At 36.7% G+C, this 18,094-nt stretch overlaps 1 protein-coding gene across 9 annotated transcripts in view; it reads left to right on the top strand.

Annotated features, from left to right (window-relative positions):
- The window catches only part of CFAP61 (cilia and flagella associated protein 61), a 355,256-nt gene that overhangs the window by 106,679 nt on the left and 230,483 nt on the right, over positions 1 to 18,094 (top strand). For 7 of the 9 annotated variants that reach the window (XR_013157060.1, XM_077114804.1, XM_077114796.1 and 4 more), the window contains 2 exons: positions 6,986 to 7,112; positions 12,054 to 12,131. Coding sequence is in view for 8 of the 9 variants with exons in the window: in XM_077114804.1 (XP_076970919.1) it covers positions 6,986 to 7,112; positions 12,054 to 12,131 (205 nt within the window). In the remaining variant the exon portion in view is untranslated. The remainder of the gene's footprint in view (positions 1 to 6,985; positions 7,113 to 12,053; positions 12,132 to 18,094) is intronic. The other 2 variants (XM_077114806.1, XM_077114805.1) reach the window with 1 other exon arrangement.

Here is an 18,094-nt window from a genome sequence, read left to right as displayed (position 1 = left end):
CAAGGGCACCAGGGTTTTTTCATGTAGAGGTGATGGTTCCTGAGGAGTCACGGATCTGGGTATTCAGGCACACTAGAAAGAGAAGGGTAAGAGAGAGGCACCTGGAGGAACTGAAGGATCATAGGAAGGGCTAGAAAACCCCTCATGGACTCTCTCAGGAGAAGAGAGGAAGCCATGCCACTAGATAAGGAAGACCAGAGCTAATTTCCCTCTCTGATTCAAGGTAGCTTTAGAACCATGCCTGAATCCTTGAGAAAAGAGTGTCTTAGCCATCCTGGTCATCAAGTGTACATTTGTTTATGAGAAGGTTTGGCAAAATATAAGCAGAACAGGTAGAGATAAATGAGGTGTTCTCCTTCCAGGTTATACCCTATGGGACAGGAAGAAGTATTTTGGTTTGCTAAAGCTGCTGGAATGCAAGATACCAGAAATGGGTCGGCTTTTACAATGGGAACTTATTAGCTTACAAGTTTACAGTTCAGAAACCATGAAAAATATCCAGATTAAGGCATCAGCAGGACAATATCTGGACTCTGAAGGCCAGCTACTGGCAAGCTTGAGCTCCTCTGTCACATGGGAAGGCACTTGGTGGCATCTACCGGTCTTTCTGTCCTGGGTTTCATTACTATCAGCTTCAGACTGTTCCATCTCTCAGCTTCTCTGCTGGGGCTTTTTTTGGTGAGTTTCTCTAAATTTCATCTCTTAGTTCTTTGTGGCTTTTCTCCTCTTATTAAGGACTCCAGTAAGAGGATTAAGACCTACAATGGGGGCATGCCTCAACTGAAATAACCTAATCAAAAGATTCTACCCATACTAGGTCTACACCCACAGGAAATGATTGAATTTAAGAAGATAACTTTCTGGGGTACTCAACAGCTTCAAACTAGCCCAGGGCCTATCACAGAGGTTAGGATGAAACTTCTGACCTTGAAACTTGTGAAAAGTAGAAGGCAATGAAAGCAGGGCTACATTTAGATATGTCCATTGAGCCCACCATCTCCTATAGTCCTGTAAGGCCTGACTCTGATATATAAACATTGAAATGGAATAGTTTTTTTTTTTTTATATTTACTTAGCAAGTTAAAGTTCAATGCCATTTATTTAGAAGGTCTTGGTATCATTTTTAAACCCTTAGTGAAAAGTTTTAAGTGTTTATGATTTATCTGAGAGAATGGCAAGAAATAGAGATAGCTGCTTGATAATTTGAGAATAAATGCTATCTCCTTTTGGTGCATGTGCATATGTAAACCATCCATATATATTTTAAGATCAATTTCACTTAAATTAAGGATCATATATGTAAAAGAAAATGCTAAGTATTCTCACAGCTTTGCTTTGAGGGCATTTTATTTTTTGAGGTAGCTAAAACACAGACCTAGGTCATCCTAACACCTGGTCCATTTCTAACCTCATTTATATATTTGTATTCTTTACTTCTGTTTCATATTTCAAGGATGGTTTAATATGAGGTTATAATTTCTTTTAAAACTTTAAAGAATTTCATAATTATTTCTCAGACTGTGGTTCTGGATTTCCTAGAGAGTCAACTTTACCAGGGCAAGAATATTGGACTGTTCTGTTCACTGGTGGAGCCGCAGCACCCAAAACACAGCACCCAGCACACAGAAGGTGCTTGATAAATATGTTTTGAATAACTACCTGAATGAATCATTTTTAATAAATACCATCCTAATAACCAATATTTAAGGAAATATCTTTTAATTGAGACTATTTCTTATACATATTCACTTTCCACATTTTCTAGATGCTCCTGTCAGTTGTTTTATAAAAGAAACTAGGAAACATACCTGTGGCCACATTTGTATTTCCCTTTTGCTGGTTACAGGTCCCCATCATCTGATTCCACTTAAAGCCATGGCAAACACGGGCTGCTGACTCTCGCACTGCTGTGTGTAAACAGTCATATGTGCACTAGCCACCTTGCCTCAGAACCCAGCTGGTACAAAGGTCACTTGTGGAGGAAAACTACATTCTGCTTTGTGAGCCAAACCACAAATACTTTAAAAATAGTACTTAGTGGTAAATACTAGCCCTATCCAGTAGAAAAGCTGCATGGGCTACATACATAATATACTTAAGAGCTACCTTAAAAAAATGAAAAAGCAAGTGAAATGAATTGTAATATATATAGTGTGTATATAATATATATTTATTTGACCAATATATCTAAAATACTACTGTTTCAACATGTGATCAACATAAAAAAGTATTAATGAAATATTTTACCTTCCTTTTTTTTATACTAAGAATTTAAAATTCACCTTCCACACATCTCAATTTGGACCAGTCATGCTTGAAGTGATCAACAACTCCCTGTGGCCAGTGGCTCCCATATTGGACAATGTGCTAAAGAGTTCCACAGAAACATGTTGCTGTTACCCATTTCAAACCCACCCCCCCGAAATTGCAGGAACAAAGGAAAGTTCTAAAGTTCTTGTCTGTAAATAGCAGAGATGAGAGCTTCACAATGATACAAAATGTCTGTGTCCCCAAATCCATAGAAGAGGTCCATGGACTTACTGGTGAAATAATGTTTGCGATTTTGTGATAATGTAGCAGTAAAACAGCACTGTATTGGGCATTTATTGAACATTTAGGAATCCCTTAGACTGAGCTTATTCAAATTTTCTACAGTCTTTGAAAAGTTTTGTTTGATGCCAATTTCTGAAAGAGGCCCATTAAACGCTACCAATATGATGGCAATGTAGTTCAATTCTTTAAAGCTTGTCAATTTTTACTTTAATATTCCCAAACTGTACTGTTAGGTACCGACAGATTTAATATTGCTGTATCTTCCTAGTGAATTTTTACTTCTATAATTAAATAAACACCTTTCCCCCTTTAAGCTGTTTGGCTTAAAATCTAGTTTATTTGACATTTATATAGACACATCAGCTTATTTTTTTGCTATTATTACCATTCCTCTCTCCTTTTCCTTTCACCTTTCTTTGGCATTTGTGCTGGTTTGAAGCAGTTATGTACTCCAGAAAAGCAATATCCTTTTTCCAAATCCAATCTTGTGGGGGCAGTCATGTTTCTTTAATCCTTATTCAATATTGTAGGATGGAAGCCTTTTGATTGGATTGTGACACACCCAATTGTAGGTGTGACCTTTTGATTATATGGAGATGTGACTCTGCCCATTCAAGGTGGGTCTTGATTAGTTTACTGTAGTCCTTTAAGAGAGGAAACATTTTGGAGAGAGTTCAGAGCCAACAGAGCCAACACGAGACCCAGACATTTGGTGATGCAGGGCCCAAGAGAAGTAGCCATGTGCCTTCCCATGAGATGCTAAGCAAGCCAAAACCTGGAGAGAGTCAAGGGAAGCCAAGAGATGAATCCCAGCCCTGGAGAAGCCAAGTGAGGAGTCCCCATAGGAAATGAGGCTGAAAGCAGTGGAGCCCAGGAGCAAAGGACGAGCAGATGCCAGCCAGGTGCCTTTCCTGCTGACAAAGGTGTTCTGGATGACATCAGCCTTTCTTGAGTGAAGATAACCTCTTGTTGGTGCCTTAATTTGGACATTTTTACAGCCTCAGAACTGTAAGCTTGCAACTTAATTTAATTTCCTTTTTAAAAGCTGTTCCATTTTTGGTATATTGCATTCCAGAAGCCTTAAACAAATACAGCATTATATGCATATTTTTGTAGCAACTTTATTGAGATATAATTTACCTACCATAGAATTCAGGCTCTTAAAGTATATAGTTCAGTGGTTTTTAGTTCACATTGTTGTACAACCATCATGTCTGTCTAGTTCCCGAACATTTTCATCACCCCAAAGGATACCTGTTTTGGTTTGTTAAAACTGCTAGAATGCAATATACAAGAAGTGGATTGGCTTTTACAAAGGCGATTTATTAAGTTACTAATTTACAGTTCTAACGCCATGAAAATGTCCAAATTAAGGCATCCAGAGAGAGATACTTTGACTCTGAAAAAAGGCCAATGGCATCCAGGGTTCCTCTGTCACATAAGAAGGCACATGGAGACATCTGCTGGCCCTTCTCTCTTGAGTTGGTTTCATAATGGCTCTTTCAGCTCCTGTGGGTCCTTCTGGCTTCTTCTGGGGTGTTTTCTATCTCAGCTTCTCCCCACTGTCTCTGATAAAGGGCTCTAGGAAAGAATTAGGACCCATCTTGAATGGGTAGGGTCACACCTCCATGGAAACAATCTAATCTAAAGGTCCCACCCAACAAAAGGCCTGCCCCCGTGAGATTGAATTAAAAGAACAGGATTATCTGGGGGTACACAACAGATTCAAACCAACATAATACCTTATATCTATTAAACCCATGACAATCACTAATCTATTTCTGTCTCTACACATTTGCCTCTATTCTGCATATAATGGAATTATATATGGATTTCATATAAATGGACTCATACGGTGTGACCTTTTGCATCTAACTTCTTTCACTCAACATGGTTTTCAAAATTCACCCATGTTGTAGGATGCATCAAAACTTCATTCCTTTTACAGCTAAATAACATTCCATTGTATATTCAGTTTGTTTATCTATTCATCAGTTGATAGACATTTCAATTGTTTCCACATTTTGGGCTATTGTGAAAAATGCTGTTATGAACATTCATGTGAAGTTTTCATGTTGACAGATATTTTCAATACTCTTGGGTATTTTCCTAGTGCTTTTGTGGTCATGTTTTTTTTTTTTTTGTGGTCATGTTTTTTACATTTACATCTGTGTTTATCTGAATTAGATTTTGTTGTTAGGTGGCCCTATCAGAGCCAAATTCTTATCCTTTACTTAATTGTTTATAAATATTATCAGGCAATATTAATTGATAATCTTTCTATCAGCTATTTAGAGATGTACATTGTTGTTTGCAAACATGTCACTTTGTCCATAGGAAAGAAGCATGCATTAAAATCTAAGTATAAATATTCATTACAATTAAAAGTTAAGTAGGTTAGAATATTTGATCTTATTAATATTAAGAGGAGTAGCATGGTCTTATTTAGTAATAATACCTAAATGACTAAAGAAGGCTCAATGTAAAGTTACCTATACAATATGCAGGGCCTCTTATAAAAAGAAAATCTGCAATCTTGGCCAGGGATGGGGAAGTCAATCTCTCCTTTCCATTGGCCTGCCACTCCCACCCTCAACAAAGGGTATCCTACTAGGGCTTACAAACTCTGAACCAGGATATACTTGGTACCTGAGTGGGGGTGGTTTATCAAGAGGTCCCCACTGAATTGTCAGCTGAATGTGTCATGTCACTGCCTGCCTCGGGATGGGGACAGCACCTCCTTGCTCTTCCCAGAGGGTATATGCCTGATCTTGACCCTCTCCATTCACATGCCCAGGACTCCACTAGGAGTGGAGGATCATGGTGGAATGTGGGCCTCCCCACATTGATGCAAAAGTCCTACAGCAAGGTGAGGAGACTGGCAGGGCCCAAGGTACCAGGGGGAGGGCACAGGTGCTGAATACCTATTATGGAGAGAAAATGCGAGGTGGGATCCTGCATGAGCTGAAGTTCAATCCCCTGTGCATGCTCTGTTGTGTTAGTGAATTTCACCTAATACCTTAGTTTCCTGGCTGCTAAGACAAATACCATGCAATGAGTTGGCTTAAACAATGGGCATTTACTGGCTCACAATTTTGAGGCTAGAAGTATAAAATAGAAGTGTCAACAAGATGATGCTTTCTCTCCAAAGAATGTGATGTTCTGGAGCTGGCTGCCAGCAATCCTTGGAATCTTGGCCCTTCTATCACTTGGAAATGCATCTGGCTTTATCTTCATCTTTCTCTGCTGGGTTCCCATTGACTTCTAGCTTCTGTTCTTCCCTGGGCTTTCTCCCTGTGGACCTCTCTATAAAGCTTCCGATAATAGGATTAAGGACCATCCTATTTCATTTGTCCTCACCTTAACTAAAAAGAAAATCTTCAAAAGGTCCTATTTATGACAAGCTCACATCCACAGTAATGGATTCAGATTAACACATTTTCTGGGGTATGTTATTCAGTTTACCACACTGAAAATCACACAAAAAAATCAAAGATAAAATTTTTAAAAATTTTAAAACTGTGACCTTGGAGTATTAAATCCCAAGTGAAGTTCAATATAATCTCTTTAGTACTTAATATACTTTAAAAATTGGGGGAGAATTTGGCTCTTTATATGAACTAAACATAAAATGAAGCATGATACTGAACATTTTACATTATTAATGTATCTAAAGTGTAACTTTTTGTTGTCTCTGGTTAATACCATTACCAGTGATTTTACTTTATCCTTTGTACTTTTTCATGCATTTTCCAGGTTTTCTAGAATGAATAAGTTATTTTGTGTTTAATCAAAACCAAATGTTTATAAAAATATTTGCCCTAGTGTTATATTATAAAAAATTAATGTGGTACTGTGGTAGTTAGGTTCAGGTGTCAACTTGGCCAGGTGAAGGTACCTAGTTCTATTGCTGTGGCCATGAGCCAATGGCATGCGAACCTCATTTATTGCTGATTAAATCTGCAGTCTGCTAGGAGGCGTACCTGCTGCAGTGAATGATGTTTGATTTAATTAGCTGGGAGCTTAAATGAGAAAGGTGAACGTAGCACAGCCCAAGCAGCTGAGCATACCTCATTTCAGCACTCGCAGCTCAGCCCAGGCCTTTGGAGATGCAGAAAGTAATCACCCTGGGGAAAGTTGTTGGAACCCCCCAGAGGCCTGGAGAGAAGGCCAGCAGAGATGGTCCTGTGCCTTCCTATGTAAGAAAGAACCTCAGTTGAAAGTTAGCTGCCTTTCCCTGAAGGACTACATGTTTTTAATGAAATAAGTCCCCTTTATTTAAAGTCAATCCATCTCTGGTGTGCTACATTCTGGCAGCTAGCAGACTGGAACAGTTACAATTCTATCTCCACTTTTTTTTGGAGGATGGGGATTAAAACAAATTTTAGTACCTTAACTTTTAAAAACAAATGTCTTTTCTCTCCTTACTCAGGTCCATTAATATAAGATTAGCCACTGACTTGGATACTCCTGGTGTTGAAAATCTTGTCAGTACTCTCATGCTGAATAAAAGCATCTTGAGTGATTTAAACCAATATAATGAAGCTTGCAGAGACCCCGTAAGTATCTGTCCTGACCAGACTAGTTATGGGATCATGATGACCCATGTAAGTTTATGTCAAAAGCATCTTGGACCTTAACTGTAGAACCTGGTGGTGGGAAGTTCAGGATGGTGGTAGAAGATGCAAAAAAGAAGAGAAAAATAAGGAAACTGAGGTTTAAGAGAAGGAAGCCATTCTCTTCACTGGTGTGACCCTCCCCACCAAAAGTATGGTTAGGTATCCTAAATCCCTGTTATGAGAATAGAGAAAAGTAGGCTGATCCTAGTCCTTGGAAGAGGCTCAGGATTCAAGGGGTGTCTGTTGCCCACTTCAGTATGACTGCTTACCAGACGTAGGGGGCCTGCTTTTGACCACTGGATTGTGAATCAGGTAGGTGCATCCAAAAGGATCAGGTAGGCTGGGAACGATCCTGTATGACAAATACTGGATTCTCTTTCTAGTGTAGTAATGCATGTAAGTACTTGGGCATAGGGAAGACTAGCAGGAGCCTTTCTTCGGGTTAACACTGCTTTTTTCAGGACTATATAGTTGATTTAACCAGACAAGGAACAATGTGTGAGGTTAAAGAAATGCTTAGTTACTTTTTGGATAATTTTATTTTGAAAAAAATTTATTGATGTGTAGCCAATAAATAGTTTGATGGATTTTGAATATATCATGTAGCTAGCACCTGTTTCAAGAAACAGATAATACTAACCCTCCTCTTCTTCCAAACATTCTATTCAGGATGTTCATTCAACATTCTATTCAGTCACTTTCTACCCAGGTTAACATCACCTTGACGTCTAAGATCATAGATTAGTTATGCCTGTTTTTGGACTTTATGTAAAGGGACTCATACAATATGTTCTCTTACATCAGGCATCTTTTGTTCAACAATATGTTCATAAGGTACATCCATGCTGTGGTGTAACATATTTTATTGCATGGATAGACCATAACTTAACGGCTTCATTCTACCATGGATGGGCATTTGGATAGCTCCCACTTATAAGCTCTTTTGAATAAATCTTTTGGTTAATTTTTAAGTCATCAGGAGGGAAACAAAAAACACCTAAACATAGCCAGCCATACACAAATTTTTAATAATATTTATAAAGCCATCAAATAAAAATAAAACTACTCTCCAGCACATATTTCTTTGTTTTGTTTTGTCTTGGTCTCTGTTTCTTGTTTTTCTTTTCTTTTTTTTTTTCCTCCATTCCTCCTGACTCACCAAGCAATATGAGGCAGAGTCCTGTTTCTCAAAGTGTTATGTTATGATCCCCGGTCATCTCTCTCTGAGACCTGGCTTTTCAGGGAATCTATCAAATAAAAACTACTTTCAGAATAATAGTTCTAACTGGAGCAATTAGGCAAAAAAAAAAAAGAAAGAAAGAATTCCAAATAGAAAAAGAAGAAGTAAAACTCTCCCAATTTGCAGGTGAATCTTGAAAACTCAACCACAAAGCTACAAAAGGTAATAAAAAAATTCACCAAAGTACAGGGTACAAGATCAACATGCAAAAATCAATGGTGTGTCTATGCACTGGTAATGGACATTCTGAAGAGGAAATCAAGAAAAATATCCATTTACAATAGCAACTAAAAGAATCAAATAGCTAGGAATAAATTTAACCAAGGATGCAAAGGACTTATACATGGAAAACTACAAAACATTGCTTAAAGACATTGAATAATAACTAAATAAGTGAAAGGACATCTGTGTTGTTGGATTAAAATATGAAATATTGTTATGATGTAAATTCTACCTAAAAAAATTTACAGAATCAATGCAATTCCAGATCAAATTTCAATGTACGCCTTTGGCCAACTAATCTTCAACAAAGGTACCAGTGGGGAAAGAATAGTCTATTCAACAAATGGTACCAGGAGAACTGGATATCCATATCCAAAGGCTGAAGTTGAACCCATACCTCGCACCATATTAACTCAAATGGATCCAAGACCCAAAACTATAGAACTTCTAGAAGAAAACAGGGAAACATCTTCAGGACTTTTGTTAGATGTTGGTTTCTTAGACTTATACTCAAAGCACAAGCAATAAAAGAAAAAAAATAGATACATAGGATTTCATCAAAATTAAAAATGTTTGTGTACCAAAGGACTTTATCAAGAAACCAAGAACACAACCTACAGAATGAGAAAAAATAATTGGAAACCGTATGTCTAATAAGGGTTTAGTATCCAGAATATATAAGGAACTTCTATAACTCTATAAAAAATACATGACCCAATTAAAAAACGGGAAAAAACTCAGACATTTCTCCAAAAAAAGTTATACAAATGGCTAATAAGCACATAAAAATATGCTCAATGTTATAAATTATCAAGGAAATGAAAATCAAAACCACAATGGCAATACCATCTCACACCAACTTGAATGGCTAATTTAAAAAAAAAAAAAAAAGGAAAATAATAAGTGCTGGAGAAAATATAGAGAAATAGGAATACTCATACATTTTTGGTGGGGTTCTAAAATGGTACAGCCCCTGTGGAAAATATTTCCAATTTCATGGAAAATATAGAATTACCATATGACCCAGCAATTCCACTTCTAGATATATATCTAAATGAATTGAAAGAAGGACTCAAACAGATATTTGTACCCCATTATCCACAGCAGCACTAGTCACAATTGCTAAAAGGTGGAAGCAACCCAAGTGTCCATCCACAGATGAATGGCTAAACAAAATATGGTATATCCATACAATGGAATATTATTTAGCTGTAAAAAGTTTTGATACATGCAACAACATGTAAACCCTAGTGTAAATAGTGGACTAAAGTTAATAGCATAATTGTAATAATACTGTTTCATGAATTGTAATTATAACAAAGTTGTCACACTAATTCAAAATGTTAGCAATAGGGGAAACTGTGTGTGTGTGTGAGAGGAGTTATATGGGAATCCTGTATTTTCTGCCTGATGATTCTGTAAACCTACAACTGCTCTAATAAAAAAAATAAAAATTAAAAAAAATCCTATGAAAATGAAGCCAAATTTAATCAATGTGGACCTTAATCCAATATGACTGGAGTCCTTATAAGCAAAGGAAATTTGGACATAAGAGGGAGAAAGAGACAGGAGGTAGAGATTGAGTTATGGATTGCTAGCCAGCTATAACCAGAATGCTACAGACTTCAGCACCTTGATTATTGACTTCTGGCCTCGAAAACTATGATACAACAAATTTTTGTGGTTTAAGCCAAAAAAAAGGAAGGAAGGAATTGATATAACTTAATACACACACACACAAATTAAACTGGGAAATTCAAATAAGATTTATAGATTGTATCAATATCAATTTCCTGGTTGTGATATTACACTAAAGTTTTGCAAAATGTGACCATCAAGGGAAACTGAATAAAGATGTGCTGTGTCCTCTCTGTATGGTTTTTTTTTAACAAGTAATTGTGAATCTATTATTACCTCAAGAAAAATTCCTGTAGAAAAGAAAAGGAAAAGCCAGTTTCACTGAAGAATAACCTCGATGAAATAGTAAAAATTATTAACTTGATTAAATCTCAAACCTTGGGGACATGTCTTTTTGATAGTCTGTGTGACAAAATGAGAAGTGCACAGAAGGCACTTCTATTGCAAACTAAGTGTATGAGTTGTCCCAAGAAAAAACATGTCTGCAGTTGATGGGACTGCATGCCAAACTAGCCACCTTTTTCATGGCACACCATTTTTACTTGATAGAATAACTGACAAGAGTGTGGTTATTCCAACTTGAGTAGTTTATGGATATTTTCTTAAAAATGAATGAAGTGAGCCTCTTACTCTAAGGAAATTGATAGCATTTGTCCCCTGACAAAACTTCATGCTTTCAAGAAAAATTAGAATTTTGTGAGACTGATACCTGCCATTGTGAGCTTGACAGCTTCTCAACACTTAAAATACTTTTTCTGATGAAATTAGAATTTGTAGTATTAACAAATGTGATTTTTCGATATTTCATAGTGAAATGAATCAACATTTGGAAAGTCCTTTTAGCTCGGTGAACTAATATTTTCAAAGTGAACAATGCATAATGTTGCACAATTATGCATGGGTAAAAGATACATTCAGAGTTCAAGATAGATCAGTGGAGCTTAATATAGTAGTGTACACAAAGTTCATCATATCAGATTCCACACTGCATTGAAACACTACCACTTGTTGAGTTTTGGTGGAGTATCAAAGAAGAATACCCATAATTATCTTAAAAGTTTATTTAAATGCTTCTTCCTTTTCCAACCACATGTATCTGTGAATACAGATATTTGTCACATTTCAACTAAAACAACAGATTGCATTCAGAAGCATAATAAAAGAATGCTGCTCTTTTCTCTAGATATTTTTGTTTTGGAAAATGTAATTATTTTGCATTAAAATACAACCTACTGTTATTTTAAATAAATGAATAAACAAATGAACAATTTTGACTTAAATTAAAAGTTAAATGATGTTTAAATTAATAAATCAAACAAAAGTTAATAAGCAATTTTCAAATTCCTTCAGTTTAATTGCTAATACAGAAAATAATGATAGATAGTGCACCTGTAAACCAAAGCTCTTTGGAGCCCTCAGTGTAAAGGCTTCAGTTCTCAAAATTTGAGAACAGCTGATATAGACCTATAGAAAGCAGATTATGAGTCCAAGGAATTGGTTTGAATCATCGATCCATCTCTTGTTAGCTGAAGATCTTAGGCAATTACTCAGCCTCCCAACATTTATTTTCTTGTGTGTGAAACAGAGATAATCATACCACATAGAGTTGGTGTGAGGATTAAATTAACACAGGGAGAGCATTTGATTTATACCTGCCCTAACATCCAACAATGTTGTCTCTGATTATCATTGTCATAGGATCATGGCGAAATCTCATCCTTCACTGTTTACAAAAATGTTAATAGTATTAAGAGTCTTAAATTGTATGCTTATCTTTTCAGGATGGCACATCACTGCAGGCATTTGTAGCTGAAGTTGCAGAACAAATAGTTGGCATTGCAGTAATCAGAAATGAAATGGTAAATTTGAATTGATAGTAATTTCCTAGATTATTCCTGTTTTATATCATGAATTAGCTCATAGTGCCCCTTAGGAATTTATCCTTACATTTATGTGAAAGCCTCCATATTCTGAATGTGAAGGACAGAATCATCATCTTCCTGCATCCTACTTGGCAGCCTTTCAATTCTTTCTCCCTTCTCTCTCTTTTATTTTCTTGTAGTTCAAAAATTTTTTAAGTATTGCAAACAATACATGAATACATTTACCTTCTAAACATTCAAATAACTTTCTACCACCAAAAAAAAATCCCACTAACTCCCCCAAAGGATTATTAATATTGATAGTGTGGTGTGTGTCCTCTCCAACAGTCTTCCTTGCACTTAATTATGTGTGTGTGTGTGTGTGTGTATGTGGTGCCAAGTAGACTTCTAATTTTTCATTTTTTCCCCAATGCACCACCAGTTATTCCAAAACATTCGTAATGGAATAGTCTGTTTTTCCTACTAATTGAAAATGCTGCCTTTATCATTTATTGCATTTCTATATTTCTGTGATATACCTGTGTCTATTTATAAATTCTATTCTGTTCTATAGATTTATTTGTTGATACCTATTATATTATCATGTGCTTTGATATCTGGTAGAGGAGTCTTCTCTCATTTTCCTCTTTAAAAATTTTCTTGGATATTTCTTCTTCCAAATAAACTTTGAAATATGTATAATGAATTTGAGTACATGCAGATTTTATAGAACTAAGCATAATCGACATTGTTGTAATATTGAGACTGCCCTAGAAACTTGGTAGCTTTTATTGTGGTGGTTGGTGTTTTTGTTGTTATTGAACTCTTTGGGGTTCTTCAGAACAGTTGGGTGGCTTTTTCCATATGGGCTGTTGTGCTGGATACTTTATTTGCCCCTGCGGGTTCACCCTCTACCTGTCTCCACCTATTCTGTCCCGGGGAGCCTGACCTGATATACAACATTATGGGCGCCTCTGCCTTTTGGCTTCCAGTCAAATTTGACCAATGAGGAACCCTGAGCACAGGGAGGAAGGATGGCTGAGATATCTCTTCAGCAAGTTTCCTTACCTTTTTAAACTGGCCTTCTTCTCCATGACTCCCTCTTTTTGGATTCCAGTAACCAGTTCTCCTGCCTTTTGCCCCCAGCCTAGCATGTTAACAGTTTGTAGTTGCTGCCACACTAGCTTTGCTGAAGGACCTACACCCTGCCCCCATCCTTGTTCTAGTTTGCTAGCTGCCGGAATGCAATATACCAGAAATGGAGTGGCTTTTAAAAAGGGGAATTTAATGAGTTGCTAGTTTACACTAAGGCCGAGAAAATGTCCCAATTAAAGCAAGTCTATAGAAATGTCCAATCAAAGGCATCCATCCAGGGGAAGATACCTTGGTTCAAGAAGGACGATGAAGTTCAGGGTTTCTTTCTCAAGTGAGAAAGCACATGGCGAACACAGTCAGGCCTTGTCTCTCGGCTCGAAAGGCACATGGCAAACATGGCATCATCTGCTAGATTCTTCTCCTGGCTTCCTATTTCATGAAGCTCCCCGGGAGGCATTTTCCTACTTCATCTCCAAAGGTTGCTGGCTGGTGGACTCTGCTTCTCTTGGCTATGTCGTTCTGCTCTGCTCTCTCTGAATCTCTCAGTTTCCAAAATGTTTCCTCTTTTATAGGACTTCAGAAACTAATCAAGACCCACCTGATTATGGGTGGAGATATGTCGTCACCTAATCCAGTTTAACAAGCACTCTTAATTAAATCACATCTCCAGGGAAATGATCTAATTACAGATTTAAACATACAGTATTGAATAGGGATTATTCTGCTTTTACAAAATGAGATTTGGATTAAGACATGGTTTTTCTAGGGGACATACATCCTTTCAAACCAGCACACTTGTAAATGGCCTCTTTATTAAATCCACCTCCAATTATTCTAATTCGAACTTTTGTCTGCTTCCTCCTAAGACCCTGGCTGATACAGTCTCAACACTTTTTTAAAATTTCTTATTATTTTGTCGTTTTTCTTGGTACTGTGAATAGAAACTTGTTCTCTTTGTACTTTCTAAATGTTTATTTTGGTATTTGGAAAAGGTAATTTGTGTATTTCGATCTTGTTTTCAATCATTTTTTTGAAGTCTCCTACATAACCCTGTTGCCTACCGTTCCTGTTATCTATTATATTTTGCTACTCCAAAACTTAGTGGCTTAAAACAATAATTTATTCATACCTCACGTGGTTCTGTAGTTTCACTGGGCTCTGTGGGATGGTCCTTGCTTAGAACCTGTCATATGTTTGCAATCTGGTGATAGTTGGGCTGGAGTCGTATGAAGGCTCCATTCAAGATGGCTTGACCTTTAAGACGGCTCCCTCACATGGCTGTCAGTTGATGCTGTCAGCTTGGAGCTCATTTGGAGCTGTTAGTTTGAGCATCTTCAGTGGGGCCAGTTCTCATGGCTTGGGCTCCTTATGGTGTGATGGGTGGGTTCTGAGAACAAGCATCTCAAGAGCACATTTTCCAAGAGGTAGGAAACAGTTCAGGACTATGCCTAGAATTGACACAGTGTCACGTCCACTATATTCTATTGATCAAAGCAATTACAGGGTAGAATTCTTGTTCATTAAGATTTTTCATCAGAATATTGATGCTCTTATCTCATTGTCTTCCAGCATCCAGTGCTACTGATAAAATATGATTTAATGACAACCTCATTCTTGATCCTTTGTAAATAAATATGCATATGTTTGCTTTCTCTCTGGGGACTTAGGATTTTCTCTTTATTCATTGAAATTATGAAATTTTAGCAGGAAGTATCTGATGCCCCATTTGAACTTGAGAAAATTTTCCTTAATAATTTCATTCATTCTTTCTTCCCTGCCAATTTCCCTATTCTCTTCTTCTTGAGTTCCTTTTTAATTTTTTTTTTTTGGGGGGGTGCATGGTCTGGGAATCAAACCCAGGTCTCCCACATGGAAGGCAAGCATTCTAACACTGAAATCTTGAGTTCTTTTTTAGTAGATTTTAGGTCTTTTGAATTGATCCTTCAATGTCTCAAACTTTCTGTATATATGTATATATACAGAATATATGTATATATATATATCTTATACTTCTTACTCTTCATTCTAGGATATTTCCTTGGCTATGTTTTCTGTATTCCTAATTTAATTTTCATTCATTTCTATTCTATTATCCAGGCCTTCTGGAATTTAATTTCAAGATCAGTACGTTTAACTTCCAAGATCTCTGTCTTGTTCTTGTAGAGTGCCAGGGGCTCTCTACATCCTGACCAAGCTTTTTACCTTTATTGTATGCAAAGATGCTTTTTGGTATCTCTGCAGATACTGAGTAAAAAAAAAAAAAAAAAAAAAAAATTTAGTCTCTTCTGTTCCCTAGATAATCTGTTCCCTCTGGGGTTAGTTTAATACTTCTTTATTTTGTTCCTTTGAATTTGTCAGTTTTCCTCAAAAGTCTGGTAATTCTCATTTTTCTGCTCATGTCTGTGAATAAAAGTTTAAATTATCAATATGGGTAGCTGGCTTGGGTCTCCTCAATTTCAAGTCATCTTGTCTGTTTCTCCATTGGGCCTCTCCCATCAGTGGGAGGGCTGCCCCCCTCCCTGTCGAATTGGTGGGTAGTATCAGTTGTCTGACTTCTTTCTGTGGTGCTTGACTGTAGGACTGGGAGGCAGGCATCCAGAGACACTACCCCACCCCATTTTTCCAAGGTAAAACTGCCTTAACCCCCACTGTCAATTCCTTCCCCCCACACACGTTACTTTAAAAAATGATTTCTTGTTTTTTTTTTTTTATAAGGGACTTGGTGTGGGAAGAAAATGGAATGTACATGGCCCATCTGATACTTTGAATTAATAACCTGTATTGACTTTTTGTTTTTTGTCAGTGATTTCTCAGCCCTACACTTGTTACTCATTTTAATTTATAATGAGAGGTGTCTTCTTGGTAATTTAAAGTGAAATCTTATAATGTGAAGACAGTTACAGGATCAAAGCTGATAGGAAGAGACATTACCAGAATTGCACTGGGGTATATCCCTTGGCCTGGTTACCCTGAACCCTGCTTCTTCTGTGCTTTGTCGCAGAAGCTGGAAAGGCAAGGGACCTTGAGGGACTTGGAGAGGGACTTCTCAGTTTTTCACTCTGCCTATTATTGATTTCCAACTTCATTCCTTTATGATCTCAGAAAGTGTTTTGTATGATTTCAATCTTTTTAAATTTATTGAGACTTGCTTTGTGACCTAGCATATGGTCTATCCTTGAGAATGATCCATGAGCACTTGAGAAAAAGATGTATCCTGCTGTTGTGGGGTGTGATGTTCTATAAATATCTGTGAAGTCTAGCTCATTTATTGTATTATTCAAATTCTCTGTTTCTTTATTGATCCTCTGTCTAAATGTTCTGTCCATTGATGAGAGTGTGGAATTGAAGTCTCCAACTATTATGATAGATATGTCTATTTCTCTCTTCAGTGTTTGCCTCATGTACTTTGGAGCATTCTGGCTTAATGCATAAATATTTATGATTGTTATGTCTTCTTGTTGAATTGTTCCTTTTATTAATACATAGTGTCCTTCTTTGTCTCTTTTAACTGTTTTACATTTGAAGTCTAATTTGTTTGATATTAGTATAGCTATTCTTGCTCTTTTCTGATTATTATTTGAATGAAATGTCTTTTCCCAACCTTTCACTTTCAACCTATGTTTATCCTTGGGTCTAAGATGTGTTTCCTGTAGATAGCATATAGATGGATCCTGTTTTTTAATCCATTCTGCCAGTCTGTTTCTTTTGATTGGGGAGTTTAATCCATTAACATTTAGTATTATCACTGTGCAGGTAGTACTTTCTTCTACCATTTTGCCTTTTGGATTTTGTATGTCATATCTAATTTTTCTTTTTTTTTTTTTTTTTTTTTTTTACCTTTACTGATAGTCTTCATTTCTACACTCTTCTCCACACCTCTCTCTCCTGCCTTTTCATACCTGCCTCTAGTCCTCCCTTTAGTATTTCTTGCAGAGTCGGTCTCTTGGTCACAAATTCTCTCGGTGATTTTTTGTCTGAAAATGTTTTAATTTCTCCCTCATTTTTGAAGGACAGTTTTGCTGGATATAGAATTCTTGGTTGGCATTTTTCTCTTTTAGTATCTTAAATACATCATACCACTGTCTTCTCACCTCTGTGGTTTCTGCTGAGAAATCTATGCATAATCTTATTGGGCATCCTTTATATGTGATGGATTGCTTTTCTCTTGCCACTTTCAAAATTCTCAGTCTTTGACATCTAACATTCTGATTAGTAAGTGTCTTAGAGTACATCTATTTGGAGCTATTCTGTCCAGGGTTCACTGCACTTCTTGGATCTGTAATTTTAAGTCTTTTATAAGAGTTGGGATTGTCAGTGATAATTTTCTCCATTGGTTTTTATCCTCCTTTTCCCTTTTCTTCTCCTTCTGGGAACACACAACATGTATATTTGTGCGCTTCATGTTGTTGTTCAATTCCCTGAGTCCCTACTCATACTTTTCCATTCTTTTCCCTATATTTTCTTTTGCTTGTCGAATTTCAGATGTCCCATCCTCCTTTTAAGTAATCCCATCTTCTGCCTCTTGAAATCTAACGTTGTAGGTTTCCATTGTTTTTTTCATCTCTTCTCCTGTGTCTTTCATTCCCATAAGTTCTGTGACCTATTTTTTCAGACTTTCAGTTTCTTCTTTTTGTTCATTCTTTGCCTTCTTTATATCCTCCCTCAATTAATTGATTTGATTTTTGATGAGGTTTTCCATGTCTGTTTGAACATTCTGAATTAGTTGTTTCAACTCCTGTATCTCATTTGAATTGTTGGTTTGTTCCTTTGACTGGGCCATATCTTCAATTTTCCTAGCTCAATTCGTTATTTTTTACTGGTGTCTAAGCATTTAATTTCCTTAATTAGTTTATTCTGGGTATTGT

The sequence above is a fragment of the Tamandua tetradactyla genome, chromosome 1 (genome assembly GCF_023851605.1).
Source record: "Tamandua tetradactyla isolate mTamTet1 chromosome 1, mTamTet1.pri, whole genome shotgun sequence".
Lineage (NCBI taxonomy): Eukaryota > Metazoa > Chordata > Mammalia > Pilosa > Myrmecophagidae > Tamandua > Tamandua tetradactyla.
This window is presented reverse-complemented; position numbering and strand designations above follow the sequence as displayed.